We start from the raw sequence: 17,897 nt of genomic DNA, 5'->3' as shown, positions 1-17,897 counted from the left end.
CAGAATGGGGCACCCTGCTGGTCAGACCGCACCACAGCACCACACACAGAGCCCAGGCTGTCCCCTCAGCCAGTTCTCAGGCCTCCTCTGACACCTGAGCCCAACAGGGTGGTGCTGCGGAGGGTTGCTCAAGGAGAGCGGGAGAGTCTCTGTTTCCCGCTTGTTCTGCAGGCACCAGTGATTGGACAGGGTGCGCGGGAAGGCCTGCCCTCCCTAAGGCCTCACGAAGAGGCCCCCTATACCACCTGGCCCTCATAGGAGACATCTGGGATCCTCCGTGCCTGTTAGCCAAGTGCCCCTTCCCCCCAACCTCACACCCACAATAGTGGAGAATCTGAGCAAAGTTTTGGATGCAAGTCAGGCAGAGTCGGGGAGTGCTGATGGGAAACAGGCTCCACTCATCATGATGGGGCTTATAGCTCAGAGAGTGGTGTCAACCTTCTTAGAAATTACATTTATATTCACAGTCATTCTCTCAATAACCCAATGAGGCAAGTTTTCACTATCTCCATTCAGGAAGCTGTGGGTCCAAAGCTAAGAAACTGGCTCCTGGCCACATGGAGAGAGGTGGGGTCAGGGTTCAAACTGAGGCAGCGAGTTCCCTTAACTCTGCCTGCTCTGCTTTAGAAGAGATAGGCAGCAGAGAGGGTGCTGTGGCTTAGCTCCTGGACAGGGCCAGAGGGGCCAGAGTACACACTTCTTGAGGGACACGCAGTACACAGCCAGCTGCTCCACCGCTGACTGTCCCACACCCATGTCTCGGATCATCTCCTCCACCTCGGGCCGCTGGCTCTGGAGTAGGAGCTCAATCCTGAAAAACACCCGGCCCACGGCATTTAAAATCTGGAGGCTGATGGGTAGGTACCCAGTGCAGCTCTGCCTTCCTTTGCTGCTGTTGCTATGGTGACAGCCTGGCCTGCCAGGATGCTTTAGCAGGCGGGTCTACCCAAAGAAAAGCCCTACAGCAGAGCTGAACACAGCTGCAGGGACGCTGCTGGGGAAGAACAGGTGCTGACAGGTCCTCAGGGTTAGGGATCCTTGGAGAAAGGTCTCTGGACCAAGAGACCTGCCAGGTCACTGGGCCACGGGCAACAGGAAAAGGGAAGACTGAGGCGAGGGGCCCCACGGAAAGTGGAGGGCCCACCGAGGCCGAGCGAGGCCCACACCCAGCTGGCCTGAGCCCCACATGGCCTACGGAGATTTGGGCCACAGAGGGAATCCAATCCCTACTGCAGTCCTGAGAGCTGGGCCCGCGGGGGGGGGGGGGGCGTAGGAGCCAGGGCAGAGAGCCGTCCCCAGCTCCAGGCTCACCGTTCCATGGTTTTCATCTTGCTCCTGAGTCGGCGTGCCTCCTCCTGGGCTTGTTTGCTCTCGTCCTGCTGCTGCTCCAAGTACTTCATCTGCTTCTGAAGAGCAAACACACCCATGCCTACCTGTTGTTTGGACGATCCCAGGGACCATGGCTAAAGTCATCCCGAGAACTCTACTCTAGAACTGTCTGCTTTTCCAAATGCTGATAACCATGTGTCCCCAGTCCCCAGGGAGGAAGGCTCCTGGGCCCCACTTTGGCCTGTGCTTTTTCTGCTATGAGGCCCTACGCCAACTGCTTCCTCACCTCCCTGCTTGCTTACTCCTAAGATATGTCTTACCCCAGGCACGTCCCACTGCCGCTATCTAGATGCCCACTGTGGGCTGCCAAGGTCCTGTGGCTTAAGGGCCCCTGGTGCATGTCGTGCAGGTAGCTGAAGAAACACAAATCCAGGTCTCATTATCCATCATCTAGACCCAAGGACAATTATCAATCAGGACAGGAGAGCTGAACCAGAGGCAGCTGGCCAGGCTGCCCTCAGCACAAAGGCACTCCATCTCTGACCTGGGAATGCCATCAAAGACGCCCGCTCTGCAGCCAGCTACTGATTCACTCCTTCCCTCCCACCGGCCAGGCCACGTGATCCAGCCCAGCCACCAAGCAGGAACAGAGACAACGAACACCCTGGGGCTCTGTCTGTTCACAAAGATGGCTCCCTTCCCTTTCAAATGGCATCCAGCAAGGACTGCTCTTTCTTACGAGGCCAGAATATCAATTGCGGGTTCAGATCAATCGCCTCATGCCCCTTAGAGAGCAAGAGGCTCACCAACCCAGGCTGATACAAAATTCATCTGGGTCTAGAGCGGCTTGCTCTGCAGGCTTTGATCTGCCCGGTCAGCTCAGCACAGCTGACTTCAAAGGCCCCCTGCTCCTCCCTGGGATGCTGTTTGATCTGGCTCCAGAGAGCAGCCCAGCCAAGGACTAGAGTGCTCATGGAAGGTTCTTCAGTCTGGTTTCATCAGTGGAGTACAAACCACTTTGGAAACAAGGTCCAGCCTCACTGAGGTCTTGGCTGAGCTGCCCCTCTGAGAGGCGCTGGGCAGGCCTCACCTCCTCAGACTACCTAGTACAAAACCCATCCCTGCAGCTAATATGACCCTTGGCGGATGGGTACGATATGGGAGGCCCGGGCAAGAAGGGATTTGCCTCCATTTTATAACCGCACAAACGAAGGTAAGGACCAAGGCAGAACCAGAAGATAAGCCCAACCGACTCGTGCCCACAGGACCCGGGGACCCACCTTGAGGGTGGAGCATAGCATTTCGGCCTTGTCTAAAGCCTTCTGCAGAGATTCCACGGTGGCGTTGCGCTCTTCCAGCGTGTCCCGCAGGGTGTCAATGATGGCCTGGCTGTCCCTTTTCTCCTTTTCTGCAGCAGGGGTGGGAAGGGGGAAGGCCCATTCACCCACCGGCATAAGAACCTGAGCCCTTGGGCTCCAGCACCGCACCCCGGAGCCAGGTAAGGAACAAGTCTGGTCAGCAAGCTGGGCAGCCCGCTTCTCTCTCTGGCACGCACCAAACTGGGGAAGCTAAGCCAGAGTCTCTTCATTCAGGGCATGAGACCCTCTTTCTACTGCTTAGAACTCCTTGCGTAGGGGGCGCCTGGGTGGCACAGCGGTTAAGCATCTGCCTTCAGCTCAGGGCGTGATCCCAGCGTTATGGGATCGAGCCCCACATCAGGCTCCTCCGCTATGAGCCTGCTTCTTCCTCTCCCACTCCCCCTGCTTGTGTTCCCTCTCTCGCTGGCTGTCTCTATCTCTGTCGAATAAATAAATAAATAAAATCTTAAAAAAAAAAAAAAAAAAGAACTCCTTGCGTAAAGGTTTCCTGCTCCCATGGGTCTAGTTAATTCATCATCTTAGAACTCAAGCAGGTTTCCTGCCAAACTCAGCAGCCAAAGCCTCCCCTAGAAATACTCTATCCAATTTGGTGGCCCCCTCCCGGCCACGGTCCTGGGCAAGAAGCTCAGACAAAGAGCAGCTGCTCATCTGGCCTAGGTGGACAGATTGAGGCACCTCCCTTTCCTCTGCTTTCCTGCCAATCACAAGAGCTGGCAAAACTCTTGGATATACAAAGCAGGGAGAGTCCCAGGCTTCACCAGAAGGCTGGAGGCATTCCTCCCAGGGCCTCTCCCCCAAGCACCTAGGTCAGGGGCTTCCCAGGGCCCCTTATCTCTTACTAACTCACCTTTCTGGGAAAGCTGGGCTCTGGTATTATCCAGTTCATTCTACAAGGCAATATCCACAATAAGCAGAAAGGCATCATACCTGGCTTCCACACAGCATCCCAAAAGGCTTGCAGGGAGATCCAGGAGGGGGCAACGAGGCCTGTAGGTCCAGGGAGGCACAGACCCTGCTATATGTCACGGTTGAGCCAAGCCAACAGTGGAGAGATACGTCTTGCTTTATCTCTATGCTTTTTTTAAAAGTAGGTAAGATGGAGGAAAATAATCTCAGGTACAAGACCCTGGGACAGGGAAGGAGGCAGAACAGGGGCAAGAGACGTGAAGTTGGACCTGTGTGATCAGTCTCACAGCAGAGCCTTCCATCACTTCCTTGGCCCTGTGGTGGCCCTCACACTCTCTGGGCTTCAGCCGCACTCACTGAGGACACAGAGTTGGGATGGCCACGGGGAGTCACCACTCCTTCCCTTGGGTCACTACTCCTTCCCTCCACCCCAGGTCCTGCTTGCTTCACAGTCTACTTCTCTCCAAGCTCTGAGCTCGCTCTGTGTACCACAAACCTTCCAACCCTAATAAGGTAGGTAAGCTGGGACAAAGTGGTGTCTCTGGATGAAACCTCACACGTGCTAGGCTCTAACCAGACTATTCTGAGGGTCAAAAGAACCTCTCAAAGCCTGTGCATAAGTTACAGAGCCACTGCCACAGAACCACTGAGAGGCCGGGGCAGAAATGAGCCCATCTCCCATTCACGAGTCCAGAGCACTCAACATCCCTGTGGGCAAGAGAAGTTTCCCATAAGCAGGAAAACCAGGCACTGCAGGACTGAAAGGCTTGGCCAAGGGTTCGTGGTGGCAGCTGGATGGGATCCAGGCCAATCTTCCCCCAGATCACCCTTTCCAGGTCAATACAAGACTCAGAATTTCACATGTGACCGATACTAAAGCCCAGCCCAGGTAGATGGATAAGCTCCCTGCTGTCAAAATCCCCACCCAGGACTCTAGGGCAACAGCTTTTGGTGGCTGGGTGGCTCAGTGTAGACAGAACATCTTGGAGTGCAAGTGGTGGGTGGAGAAGGGCAGGCATGGGCTGCCAGGGAATGGACACCAATCTAAAGCTCCCCCAAGTCGCCTGGCTCCCACCCCTAAACAACGTGCCTGCAAGCCCTTGCTCCAAACTACTCAAGATGTTGCCTCTCTGTCTCCTAAATCTGGCTTTGAAAGCCAGAAAGAAACGAAGCTGCCTTTGTTGTCTTTATCACAGGGAGGCCGAAGCTTAAAACCAGGAGCAGTTACCATGACGATGAACATGCTGGCTTCGAGCACAAAAGCTCTACGTTCTCGAAGCAGTAAGGTTCCAAGGACATCACGGCACCCTGGCGCCAAGGCCAAATGAACCCTGGGCTGACAGATGCCCAGCAAATGAACCCTCAGAGGCCAGGTGCGTTGCGAACCCCAATCCCACTTCCTCAGGAGGTTTGGGCCAGTCCTTGGTGCACAAAGAAAGTTAAATCTCGGACTTGAAGGGAAGAAGTGTAGGAGGGAACCACCCATTCTCCCCTGAGTTGCGGGTTTCTGCCCTGGCTCACATCCTGATTCCAGGGGTTCTGCCCTCCATTCCTGGCCCGGGAAAGACTCGGGCACCTGGACATATACCAAGCTTCCCCACAGTTTTGAGGCACAGCCAGGTTTGTGAATAGTGGGTCCACACACCTTCCCCGGCTGAGGACCAGAAGAGTTTTCTGATCTGTCTCTAGCTGTCCAAGCAGCAAAGCGGGCTGGGAAGGAGGCTGTAGAACTCCTCCAGGTAAGAGAACTGAGGAGAGACACTCTGGCCTTTGGTGGGAATTGCTCTGAAATCCCAAGGGGGAAGGCTCGGTCCTGTGGCTCCTTTCTTCCCTAACAGTGTGTTTCTCCAATGACCAGATCTTATCATCACTTTTCCTCTGGTCTCCTCTCCTCTGCCTTGAAACCTCGACGAATCTCCCTTCAGACTCCATCTCCACAGTCTACACACCTACCATGGGAGGGAGCAGAAAGTAAATTCTCAGAGGGCTTGGGATTCAGTAGAATGACATAAATCCCGGGTACCTTTAAGAATTCTGCATCTAAGACACTCTCCTCCTCTTGGGCAAGGTCAAAGAAGAGCTTATTGATAATGGTTCTTCTGCCAACCTGGATGGAAGGACAAGAGAGAGTATGTCACTATAGCTGGGTCATGTGCAAGGACGACAGGGATGTACGTGCAGCTTAACATGCAGCCAGGCCTGTTCTCGGGCCTCACTTTTCATAGCACATCCCTTGGAATCAGATGAGCTCTGTAACCCTACAGGAACCCCACGCGGATGCCACTGGTTTGGTGGTTATTAGAGTCATGTCACTGCAGACCCATGTGGTAACTGTTCAAAAAACTCCCCCACTCTAGGTAGTGGGCATTGAGGATGGGGAAAGGCAAGGAAGGAGGCCAAATTTACCGAGGTGAAGACCGGCTGGGCAACAAGTCCATCTGCCCTTGGGCATAAGCAGGCCTCCTGAGCCACTCAAAAGCACAAGTAAGGCTTAATCAGCCTCAAACCATGAAGGGTCCAAAAAGGTCAAAGATATTGTTCAGTTTCAGAGGTCTTTCCTGATTCCCGCTCCCTGGCAAGGAAAAGATATCTTCAGCTGAGGTGTTTTCTGCCCATTGCCCTCACCTGGATTCGGCACTGTGGGCAGGTCCGACTTGGTGCTGTCTCAAACCACTGAATTAGGCTGGAATGAGAAGTAGAGAAGCAGACTGGTGAGCCATTGCTTGGATAGAGACATACAGGCCAGGCAGTCCCCCTGACCACAACAGTGTCTGACTTATTCCTCCTCGATCTGATGCCTGACCACAAAGGAGGGCGGTGTCACAGGTGGTACAGCACGTCCCAAGGGGCCTCACTGGTACAGGCACTCTGAGCAGCTGGCCCTTTTTTTGGCCTTGTTGGTGTGGCCCTCCTGACCCCTAAGCTGCTCTTTTGTCAACATTCGAGGCTCTGACGAGGAGGGAGCAGCAGCCAAAGCCCAGGGTCCCTCAGAGATAAGGATTTTAACAACATCCCCACTTTACGCTGGGACTCCAAAGGGCTACACTTTCAGCATAAGGGTAAAACCAGAAGTAAATGCACGTAGTGGTAAAAGCAAAGTACAGTCCAGCTTCGTACCGTCTATCTGAGCAGTCCAACAAAACCTCAGGCCTTAAAGTCTAATTAGTCTCCTACTATTAGACTCTCCCACGGGGGACCAGGGAGAAACAGAATCCTTTCTGGAAGATAATACCATCATCCCAGGCCTCAATTTTTTTCTATAAATAATTTTCCATATATTAGGTACAAGATCAATTCAAAGGTAGCCAGGCACAATGGACTATTATACAGCAATGAGAATGAATGAGTCTACAACTAAGAACAATATTATGGATGAATCACACACACATAACATTGAGGAAGAGAAGCCAGACACAAAAGAAGGTATATCACGTATGACTCCATTTATATAAACATTTTAGTTTTTTTAAAAAAAGTAAATAGACAAGGAAAAAAGCAGCACAGGTACAAAGCAGAGCATATGCACAAAGACTTCAGATATGGGAATTGTCAGACACAACATAACACAGTATCTTAGGGGAAAAAAATCAAGACTGAAAACATCATTAGAGGGGCACCTGGCTGGCTCAGTCGGTAGAACATGTGACTCTTGATCTTGGGGTTGTGAGTTTGAGACCCGTGCTGGAGGCAGAGTTTATTTTTAAAAAGAAAAAAAATATGTCAGTAGAGAACTACAGAATAAAAAATGACATGGCAGAATTTAATAAGAACCAAACAGAAATTCTAAAACAAAACAAAACAAAATGGCCAAAATTAAGAATTTGATGGACGAGTTAAATGGCAGTTTAAGCACAGATGAAGAATTAGTAAAATGAAAAGATAGGTCAGAGAAAAACTGAGAATCAAAAAGATGGAAAAATATACAAGGGATGATAATAGATAAAGAAAATACTGTGAGAAGGTCTAGAGAATATAATAAGGAATTCCAAAAAGAAAGCATTAGGTAGGATTATGCACTTTCCCCAAGAAGTCCATGTCCTAATTTCTCAAACCTGTGACTATTTCATGTTATATGACAACAGTAATTTTGCAGATGTGATTAAGGATCTTGAGGCAGGGTGCGCCTGGGTGGCTCAGTAGGTTGAGTGTCTGCCTTCGGCTCATGTCATGATCCCAGGGTCCTGGGATGGAGCCCCATGTTGGGCTCCTTGCTCAGTGGGGAGTCTGCTTCTCCCTCTGCCTCTTCCTTCAGCTTGTACGCTCTTTCTCTCTCTCTCAAATAAATATATAAATCTTTATAAAAAAATAAATAAATCTTAAAAAAAAAAGGATCTTAAAACAGAGAGATTATTCAGGTGTGCCCGCATGTAATCACAAGGGTCCTTAAGTGAGGCAGGAATGTCAGAGTCATACAGAGAGATCTGAAGATGAAAAATGGGGCCACAAGCCAAGAAAGGCATATCCCCACTTACAAACATTGACTATAACCTGGTAAACCTATTTTGGACTTCTGACCTCTGGAACTCCAAGATAATAAATCTGTGTTTTATTTAAACCACCAAGTTAGAAGTAATTTGTTGTAACAGAATGAGAAACTAATATGAAAAGAAAAGAGATAATGGGATAGAAACAATACATGAAAAGATAATGGCTGATAATTCTCCAAAACTAATTAAAGAAACCATTCAACAAGTTAAAGAACCATAATGAATCCCAAACAGGATAAGTAAAAAAACACTAACTAAAAGAGAGCGGAAGTCCTATGTTATTGTCGGACAAAATAGACCTTAAGTCAAAAAAGGTTACAAAAAACAAAGAAGGACTTTATATACTGATAAAAGGTAAAATCCAACAAGAAGAAATAACATTATAAACATACATTTACCTAACAACAGAGCCCAAAAATATATGGAAGAAAACTGGACAGAATTAAAGAGAGAAATAGTTCTATAATAAAAGCTGGAGATGTCAATAACCCCCACTTTTAATAATGGACAGAACAATCAGACAAGTAATCAATAAGGAAATAGAGGACTTGAACAACACAAACCAACTAGATCTAACACACAAATACTCCAGCCAGTCACAGCAGAATACACATTTCTCTCAAGTGCACACAGAACATTCTCCAGGCTAGACCATGTGTTGGGCCACAAAGCAAGTACTAATAAATTTTAAAAGATTAAAATCATACAGAGGCTCTCTTCTCATCACAATGGAATGAAACTGAAAATCAGTAACAGAAAAAAACTGCCAAATTCACAAATACATGGAAATTAACACACTCTTAAATAACTGATGGATCAAAGAAGAAATCACAAAGGAAATTAGAGAATACCTTGAGATGAGTGAAAATGAAAACACCACAAACCAAGACATATGGAATACAGTGAAAGCATGCTAAGAGGGAAGTTGATAGCTGTAAACACACACATTAAAAAGAAAAAAAAAAAAAAGACATCCACTAGATAACTATTATAAAAAACAAACAAAAACAGAAAATAACGTGTTGACAAGGATGTGGAGAAATTGGACCCTTGTGCATTGCTGGTGGGGATATAAAATGATGCAGTCAATGTGGAAAATAGTAAAGCAGTTTTTCAAAAAATTAAACATAGAATTACCATAGGATCCAGTCGTTCCACCTCCAGGTATAAACCAAAAGGAACGAAAGCAGGGTCTTGTACAGATACTTCTTTTTTTTTTTTTTTTAAGATTTTATTTATTTATTTATTTGACAGAGAGAGAGACAGCCAGCGAGAGAGGGAACACAAGCAGGGGGAGAGGGAGAGGAAGAAGCAGGCTCATGGCAGAGGAGCCTGATGTGGGGCTCGATCCCATAATGCCGGGATCACGACCTGAGCCGAAGGCAGACACTTAACGACTGAGCCACCCAGGCGCCCCTGTACAGATACTTCTTTTTTTTTTTTTTTTAAAGATTTTATTTATTTATTTGACAGAGATAGAGACAGCCAGCGAGAGAGGGAACACAAGCAGGGGGAGTGGGAGAGGAAGAAGCAGGCTCATGGCAGAGGAGCCTGATGTGGGGCTCGATCCCATAATGCCGGGATCACGCCCTGAGCCGAAGGCAGAGGCTTAACCGCTGTGCCACCCAGGCGCCCCTGTACAGATACTTCTAAACCAATTCATAGTAGCATTACTCATAGTAGCCAAAACATGGGAACAACCCAAGGTCCATTAACAAGGGATAAACAAAATGTGTTATTTCCATACAATCGAATTTTAGTCATAAAAGGAATGAAATTCTGATACATGCTACAACATGGATGAACCTTGAAAACATTACGCTTAGTGAAGTAAGCAAAACTCAAAAGAAGAAGTATTGTATGATTCCACTTACGCAAAATACCCAGAATAGGAAAATTCAAGGAGACAGAGGGTAAAATAGAGGTTTTCAAGGGCAACGGGGAGTGGGTAATGGACAGTTGTCATTTAATTGGTACAGTGTTTCTGTTTGGAATGATAAAAAAGTTCTGGAAATAGATAAAGGGAATTAAGAGGTACAAACTTCCAGTTATAAAATAAATAAGTCATGGAGATGAAACGTACAGCTTAGGAACTATGCTCAGTAGTACTGTTGTATGGTGGGCGCCTGAGTGGCTCCGCCGGTTGGGCATCTGCCTTCCGCTTGAGTCATGATCCCAGCGTCCTGGGATCGAACCCCACATTGGGCTCCCACTTCTCCCTCTCCCTCTGCACTTTCTCGCGCGCTCTCTCTCTCTCAAATAAATAAATAAATTTTTTTCTTAGATTTATTTATTTGACAGAGAGAGAGAGCACAAGCATAGGGAGTGGAAGAGGAAGAAGCACACTCCCCGCTGAGCAGGGAGCCCGATGGGGGGGCTCAATCCCAGGATCCTGGGATCATGACCTGAGCCGAAGGCAGTCGTTCAACCAACTGAGCCACCAAGGTGCCCCATAAATAAATAAAATCTTAAAAAAATATATTGTTGTACGGTGACAGACGGTGACCACAATTACTGTGGTAAGCATCAAGTAATGTATAGAATTGTTGAATCAATACGTTGTGCATCTGAAACTAATACAATATGGTATGTAAATTATATTTCATCTTATAAAAGAGTTCTGAATTGGCTAGTCCACAGCTGCTAGGGCAATCTTTCCTCACCAGCTGTACATTCCAAGGGTCAGCAGGATGCCTGGATCAGGGAGCACCTCTTTGTCCTTCCATGTTTGTTTGGCTTTTTTTTTTTTTTTTTAAGATTTTATTTACTCATTTGGGAGAGAGAGTGCGAGAGATCACAGGGGAGAGGGAGAAGCAGACTTGCTCCATCCCAGGACCCTGAGATCATGACCTGAGCCAAAGGCAGATGCTTAACCAACTGAGCCATCCAGGTGCTCCCTTGCCCTTCCTTCCATGTTATCTTGGGTTTCTTGGCGTCAGTGAATACACTGGAGTGTATTGGTCAGAGTGTCTGACCAACGAGATGACTCTGGGTGGAATAATCCCAAACCATCAAGCAAACCACAACAAATCAGATAGCCAGAAGCCTACCAGTTTATCTCGAAGAAATAAAAGGCCTCGTTAATTTGGCGAGAGTTCACCTCCGCCCGAACTAATAATTTTGAAGTCACATCTCTCTGCTAGCGGATCAAGGAACCCCCTACGTTATCTTCACCGAACTAACTCTGTTTCTCTGGACTCAGTTCAGCTGTCACCTTCTCCGGGAAGCCTGTCCAGACCCGCCTCTGCCCATGCCGGGAACCTACCGTGAGGCTCAGTCTAGTGCCGTCTTAATCACCTGTCTGGGCTCCCCCCGGGGACCCGACACCCCACAGTTCTGTAGCGTACCAGGCCGAGAGCCTGGCCCCGCCACTGCGGTCACTCACCACTGCAGGTGGAAGGTGTGGCCGCAGTGGATGGCGGCCACATCTCGGGAGTGGTCGAAGAAGTCGGAGCAGATGGTGCACAGCGCACGGATAGGCATGATGACCGGTCTAAAAGGGATCAGGCAGCCAAGGAAACCTCCACCGCTCCGGCTTCGCGGCCGCGCCCCCGCGTCCCCCACTGGCTTCAAATTTGGCTCCACTGAGCAACTTCCGGGAACGGACCGGAAGTGGTAATAGGGAACATGGAGGCGGAGCCTGGGTCCGGATTGGAAGAACCATGGGGGCGGGGCTTAACGACCGAAGAGAATCCTGGGGCTGAGCGCGGGACTGGATCTGTCATCAGTAACGCTCCAGTGGCTCCCGGAAGCATTCGGCAGGTACCCGCAGCAGCTATGCCGCCGCCGAGCCCCTTTCTGGGGCAAGACAAGACATTACGGTGCGAAGCCAGATCTGGTGCGAGGCGCGCCGGGCACGGGCTCCTCAGCCCTGTTCTGTCAGGGCAGCCTTCTCTGCACTTCGGGAGAATCGAGAAGACCGAAGCCGCAGGGGAGTGGGACGATGGTCCCCGTGGAGAGCGGTCCCCTGGGTTCTGGGCACTGCTCGACCGTGCGCCCGGCAGCCCGTAGTTCCCACAGACTAAAAGAATGCTCCACCCTCTCAGCCCTGGGCTCTGAGTGTCCTAGAAAGATGGACACAGGTCCTAACCTCTCAGGACACCCCAAAGTTACTCTGGCTTTATCCCTAAGTTTGGAGGCGGCAGGGCCAGTATCCTGACTTTAGCTCTTAGCTCCCAGGAGGATCAGCATGCCTCTGGACTGTAGCGGGGTTAGAATTTTGGAGGCCCAGATGCTTCATAGACCAGTGACTAACAAACCCTTTTATTGATTCCCACATCAGAGAAGTTAACTTTGGGGTCCTCCCTGGGAAAGAGCAGCATCCCTGGTGAATTCACCTGGGCCAGTCAGGACTGGAACAAGTCTTCCTAGGAGTTTTCATGCTTAACTATTTCTAGCAGTGTTCGTACAGAAGAAACCTTATGTAGAGCCCCATGATGTAAAGCTGATTTGTTCCACCTGAAGTAGACCCAGAGTGAAGTTCTTTGGGCCTGTGTGCAAAGCACAGGCGTTGTTCACAGGGAGGAGGAATCAACACAAAGGGCAGCATAGAACCTTTGTGCACTGCCCACCCTGCACCCTCTCCCCAACCCAGGGAAACCCACTTTGGCCACGGGCAAGGTCTCTCCTTATGGTGGGTGGTCCTGGTGAGTTTCAGTTGTATGCCTAAGTCAAGACAAGGGCTCCTTGTTCAACAGGTCTTGTCAGAACAGCAGCCCAGAGGTTTTTCCTTGGCACAAGCCCAGGACAGGGCCCACCACCTACATGGACTTCTAGAGTCCAGAGGGCCCACCACCACAATCAAGGAACACACAGTGGTAAAGAATGATCTGTACTCTCAGCCCAAGCAATCCTCATGGCACTAGGCACAGATCTGTGAACCTGCTCCCAGCCTCTTCCCTCCCCACTGCCTTCCAGGGGCCCCTCCCCAGTAAGACAGAGGAAGCAAAAGGCAAGAGGATGGCCAGAGGCTTTGGCAGGGTGACATTTATTTGCCAGGTTCAGTAGGCACACAGTTAGCCTACCGACCTTCATACACCAGAGCAGACCCACAGGCATGCAGGGAGAAGGGCAGGACTGCCACTGGAGTGCCGAGCAAAGGCCAGGACCAGTGTGGCTGCCTGCCCAAGCTGTGGTGGGGTCTGACAAAGGGCACCTGCCAGGAGCCTCCATCAGGAAACTGGGGAGCCTTATTCCACTTCCTCATCCCAGAAAAAGCAACTCAGCATAGCTCAGAGGCACCTGGGCCTCTCTCTAAGCCTTGACAGAAGGGGAAATGGGTCACAGACATAGAGGGGGGGTTCCTCTCTATTTTATTTTTGAATTAGGAGAGAAGAAATCTGCCCCTGTGAAGGGCAAACCCCCAAATTAGACTATGGGACACTGCCATGTGGCAGGCCCCCTGGGATGGAGAGGACTGTAGTCTGAGCCTGAGGGACACGATCAGAGGAGAGCCAAGGGATATCAGCCCTCCCTGTCTGGCTCAGGGTAAGGACCCAGCTAGGCTGGTACACTAGGTACTGGGCCTGCACTCTGCCTTCCCAGTTTTCATTGCCACATCCCAACAGTTCCTCCTTCCCCTTACAGGCTCGTGAAGCTCAGGGCACAGTGCAACCCACTGCAGAACCCAGGAGGGCAGGAAATAGCACAAGGGTATTGGTGGGAAGTTTCCAGGAACAAAGGTGGACGTTTCTACCCCCCTACTCATTCTCTTTCACTTCTGACGACCCCCAAAGCTACCAAGCAGTGCCCCCAACCATGCGACCAGTCTTGTCTTAAAGCATACTGCCCTAGATTTGTGCATTCTCTATACCAGCCTGTGCCCATTCTTCGAGCAGCCCACATACCACAGGCACATACCTTCATGTGCAGGAGGCTAAGACCGCTGACAGGGCCTCGCTGGAGGACCAGCTCTCAGGGCAAGGCCACCCAAGTTTAGGGCCTGGGAGAGGATGGGACCTGCAGGGCCTGCCTGGGGAAATTGTGAGGCAAAAAGGGGAGGGGAAAGGGAGCAGGGACCTCCTGAGTATCCCTAGAGCAGCATCCCGCAAGGAACAGAAACTGGTGAAGCTAGCGAAAGACAGAAAAGCCACAAGGAATCCATGCAGGGGCTGGGGCCGGTCCTGCCTCTGGCCTGCCCACCACTCACGCACATACACACAGGAGATGAGACTGCTCTCCCGTGGCCCCCAGACATGCCCCACACTGGGAGGCAGGGGCAGGAGGGAGCAAGGGCATCATGCCAGTGACTCTTATGTACAGTGAGAAGCCCCTCTTCCACTCTCCCACCCTCCTGCCCGCCCCCTGCCCCACACCAGCCTGCTCACTCAGCTGGTCTCCTCCCTCCGAGACTCCTGGGCATAGCCAGCAGCCTCTTCCCCTTTACTAGAGGGTGGAGCCTGGCCTGTTGTGGCCCCGGGGGCTGTGCTGTCCGGCTGGGCCAAAGCCGGCTCAGGGGTGGCAGCTGCCTTGGTGGCTGGTGTGACACTGCTTTGGGTGGTGGGCATGGTGCTCTCTTCCGTGGCTGGTGTGGCTCTCCCATCAGTGGCTGGAGTAACACTCCTATCGGTGGCTGGGGTGATGCTCCCATCGGTGGCTGGGGTGATGCTCCCGTCGGTGGCTGGGGTGACACTGCCATCGGTGGCTGGGGTGGTACTGCCATCAGTGGCTGGGGTGGCACTACGGTCTGCGGGGGCTACATTATCGCTCTTTGAGGCAAGAGCAGTAGCACCCGCTGTGGCTGAGGTGGCACTGCCCCCAAGGGCTGGGGCAGCCCCACTTGCAGCTGCGGCCCCACCTGCAGCCCCAGCGGTGGCAGTGTCTGTGGCTGGGGCAGACTGGGCTGTCGCTGTGCTGGACTGCTCCGGTGCCCGGAGCCGTTTCATGAGGGTGGTCACTCGGACAGCCTTCTGAAAGGAGAACAGCAGAGAGAGGCCCAGAGTGAGGCTTACAGAAGCCAGATCCATTCCTTGGCAAGAGCCAAAGCCAGACCATTCTGAGCCAAAGTCTCCGACCACCCCAGGAGAGCAGGCCAGGGACCCAGCTGTTCAGCACACCCACTTAAGGCAGTGACGGTGGCTACAGCCACATCTCATGGCTGAAGGAACGCCTTTGAGTGGCTGCAGGGGTGTGATACAGGCAAGAAACTGTGTGTGCCAGAAGGAGCTCTTGGGATCAGTCCAAGAAAGGGAGTCATCCAAGCCTTACCTTCCACTTAGCCCTGGCAAAGTTCTTTTCAATCTGGGCGCAGACACCATCCTTGATGTTCTTATCAGAAGCAGCATTGCCAGAAATCCTAGAAAGGGTGCAAGTGCATCTGGATCTGAGGGGGTATAGGCCTTCATGGAGACTGCCCAGCCCTCTTCTCTTAAGATCAGAGGTTACCAGGCAGGCCCGCTGGGCTGGGCTGAGCTCTGGGCACCCCCAGCCCCTACTCAAAGCCTCAAGGATGGGGGCTCTTAGATGTGAGGAGGACAGAGGCCAAGGGAAACCTGGCCTCTCCTTCTGTCCTCCATGGGCCCTGCTCACCACTCATGGGAGATGGCCTCTTCTGCAGTGATGCGCTGGTCTTGCTCCACCTCCATCAGCCTGGTTACCAGGTCTTTGGCTGGGGACAAAGCCAGGGAGAGGCTAGGCACGGGCACCTCATCTCACCGTCTAGGGGTGAGGAGTGGGCTGGGAGGTAGGAGCAGAGTCCAGCAGAGAAGGCTGACAGCAGGTCCCCCACGCCAACCCCTCCCTTTACCCACACGCTGGGCACCTCCTCACCCGCCTGTGAAATATCATCCCAATATGGAGAGTCAAACTCATAGTCGCCGGCCAGGATCTTGCGGAAGAGGTTCTTGTCATGGTTCTCATAGTCATCTTCCTCCACCTCCTCATAGAAGGGTGGGTTCCCTGAAAGCCTGCATGGGGGCCAAAGGGGAGGGTCACCCAGGAAGGCCATGGACACAGGACCCCGCCCGGCCTGGCTGTGAGCCTGTTTGCGGGCCCATTCACTCACAGGATGTACATGATGACTCCAATGGCCCAGCAGTCCACAGGGCGTCCATACCGCTGTCGCCCTACCACCTCCGGGGCTGCAAACACAGTGTCCGTCTGCTGGTCAGTATCAGGCCTGGTACCACTCACACCCACTTCCTGGGCTAGAGACCTCCTTCCCCCCTACCCAGAGCCACTCCTGGAAGGCTGTCTCCCACCCTGCCCCTGCCCCACCCCCTGCTTGCCCAGGTACTCGGGAGTCCCACAGGGCTCCTTGATGAGGCCGTTCTCTAGCTTAGCCAAGTGGAAGTCACTGATGACGATCTTTGAGTTCTTCAGCCGATTGTAGTAAACTAGGTTCTCCAGCTGCTCCGGGCAGGAATGACATGGGGGGCAGAGAAAGACTCCATGAGGACCCCAGAGGCTAGAGTAAGACCCCAAGGTGCTGCCCACCTCAGCCCCAGGCTGGCTGCCGACAGACCCGGTTCCTGGCCTCACCTTGAGGTTCCTGTGCACGATCTTGAGTGAGTGCAGGTAGGCCACGGCCTCCAGGACCTGCCGCACCACGTTGCTCGTGTCTCGCTCCGAGTAGTAGCCCTGGTCCAGGATCCAGTCAAACACCTCCCTCCCCGTGGCCCTGAGGGACACCAGCCCCTGAGCCCGGCGTGGGCAGGATGGGGGGTGGGGCAGAAGTACTCGGGCAGCTGCCTACACCAGGGAGCTGGCTGGGCCAGGCACAGGGACCCAGGACCCCAAGGGTCCAGAAAGGGGGCTTTCCCTGGTTGCAGAGGGCAGAGCAGGTAAAGGCCAGAGGAATCCTGGGACCCCAGGCCCACACTCACAGCTCCAGGAAGATGAAGTACTCCTTGCGGGTCACAAACACATCCACCAGCTGCAGGATGTTGGGATGCTTCACCCTGACGGCAGGGAGAGGGGCCAAGAGTTAGGGCTGGGGGAACCCCAAAGAGAGGCTCTGGTTGCCACTGCGGGCCCCAGCAAACTAACTGGCCAGAGGCTGGTACTGCTCGAGGCCCCCTGCCCTTGGAACCCGTCTCCGCTACCTCGTCCGCCACCCTACCCCTAGGCCTCACACTCACATCTTGAGGATGCCTATCTCGTTCTTAGCCGCCTTCCGCACCTTGCGGCCATCCCGCTTCTGGAACTTCTTGCACGTGTGCAGCTTGCCCGTCGTCTTGTCCTTGGCCCGGAAGATCTCACAGAACTCCTCACTGCCGGCAAGCACTCCATTCAGCCCTGGCCTCAGTGGGGGCCACCCTCTGCTCCCCTTTCACTGGCCCTTGCCCACCCACCCTGGACCACCAGACCCAGCACTCACGTCTTGATGACCTGTCCCAAATCATATCTGTCAGTCACCTCCGACGGCTGGTTATAGTTCTTCTTATCGCCCAGAGTCACACACCCAAACGGCATTGCCAGGCTCTGAGCTGCGGGCAGGATGGAGTCTGGCTCAGCTGCACCGCCACACGGAGGCTTCTCCCCGCAATACAGAGGATGCCTCTGGGAGACCCCAGCCTGGCTCAGACCAAGCGAGGCACAGAGACTGCGCTACAAAGGGCCAGAGGCTGGTCAGGCTCCCACCCCTGCTTTGCTGGGCTTGGCTCTTGCCACTCGGCTCAGCTGCCTGAACCACAACAGCCCCCACTTACGAAAAACATATTAAACTGACATAGCAGGGAATCGTTTTGGACTGCATACATTCAACAACAACAAAAGACCTACCAAACGATTTCTTTACATTTCAGCTCTTACACAGGTGAAGGGGGCTATAACCACCCACCCAGCAGATAGCCATCTC

General features: G+C 52.2%; 2 protein-coding genes across 5 annotated transcripts in view; both read right to left on the bottom strand.

The window, feature by feature from the left end:
• LOC103674812 (TRAF interacting protein) overlaps positions 1-11,734 on the bottom strand; it is a 21,126-nt gene extending 9,392 nt beyond the window's left edge. Inside the window, exons 1-7 of one of the 3 annotated variants that reach the window (XM_040628793.1) lie at positions 11,487-11,734; positions 6,240-6,297; positions 5,638-5,721; positions 3,556-3,595; positions 2,610-2,737; positions 1,312-1,406; positions 698-811 (exon numbers count right to left, since the gene is read on the bottom strand). In XM_040628793.1, the coding sequence (XP_040484727.1) occupies positions 698-811; positions 1,312-1,406; positions 2,610-2,737; positions 3,556-3,595; positions 5,638-5,721; positions 6,240-6,297; positions 11,487-11,584 (617 nt within the window). In that variant the 5' untranslated portion in view covers positions 11,585-11,734. The remainder of the gene's footprint in view (positions 1-697; positions 812-1,311; positions 1,407-2,609; positions 2,738-3,555; positions 3,596-5,637; positions 5,722-6,239; positions 6,298-11,486) is intronic. The other 2 variants (XM_040628792.1, XM_040628794.1) reach the window with 2 other exon arrangements.
• Positions 11,735-13,078: 1,344 nt separating this feature from the next.
• CAMKV (CaM kinase like vesicle associated) lies at positions 13,079-17,512 on the bottom strand. Of its 2 annotated transcripts, XM_040628153.1 has the most exons (11): positions 17,418-17,512; positions 17,179-17,310; positions 16,924-16,998; positions 16,580-16,718; positions 16,327-16,447; positions 16,104-16,179; positions 15,869-16,005; positions 15,629-15,707; positions 15,308-15,395; positions 14,898-15,009; positions 13,079-14,786 (listed from the first exon to the last, which is right to left on the bottom strand). In XM_040628153.1, the coding sequence occupies exons 1-11, from the start codon at positions 17,510-17,512 to the stop codon at positions 14,428-14,430; spliced, it is 1,413 nt and encodes a 470-aa protein (XP_040484087.1). In that variant the 3' UTR covers positions 13,079-14,427. The 2 variants fall into 2 exon arrangements, with proteins under 2 accessions (XP_040484087.1, XP_008701994.2); XM_008703772.2 differs by having other exon boundaries at positions 13,079-15,009.
• Positions 17,513-17,897: the final 385 nt, after the last annotated feature.

This window comes from Ursus maritimus, unplaced genomic scaffold, assembly GCF_017311325.1.
Source record: "Ursus maritimus isolate PB19 unplaced genomic scaffold, ASM1731132v1 scaffold_14, whole genome shotgun sequence".
In the NCBI taxonomy this organism is placed as follows: domain Eukaryota; kingdom Metazoa; phylum Chordata; class Mammalia; order Carnivora; family Ursidae; genus Ursus; species Ursus maritimus.
This window is presented reverse-complemented; position numbering and strand designations above follow the sequence as displayed.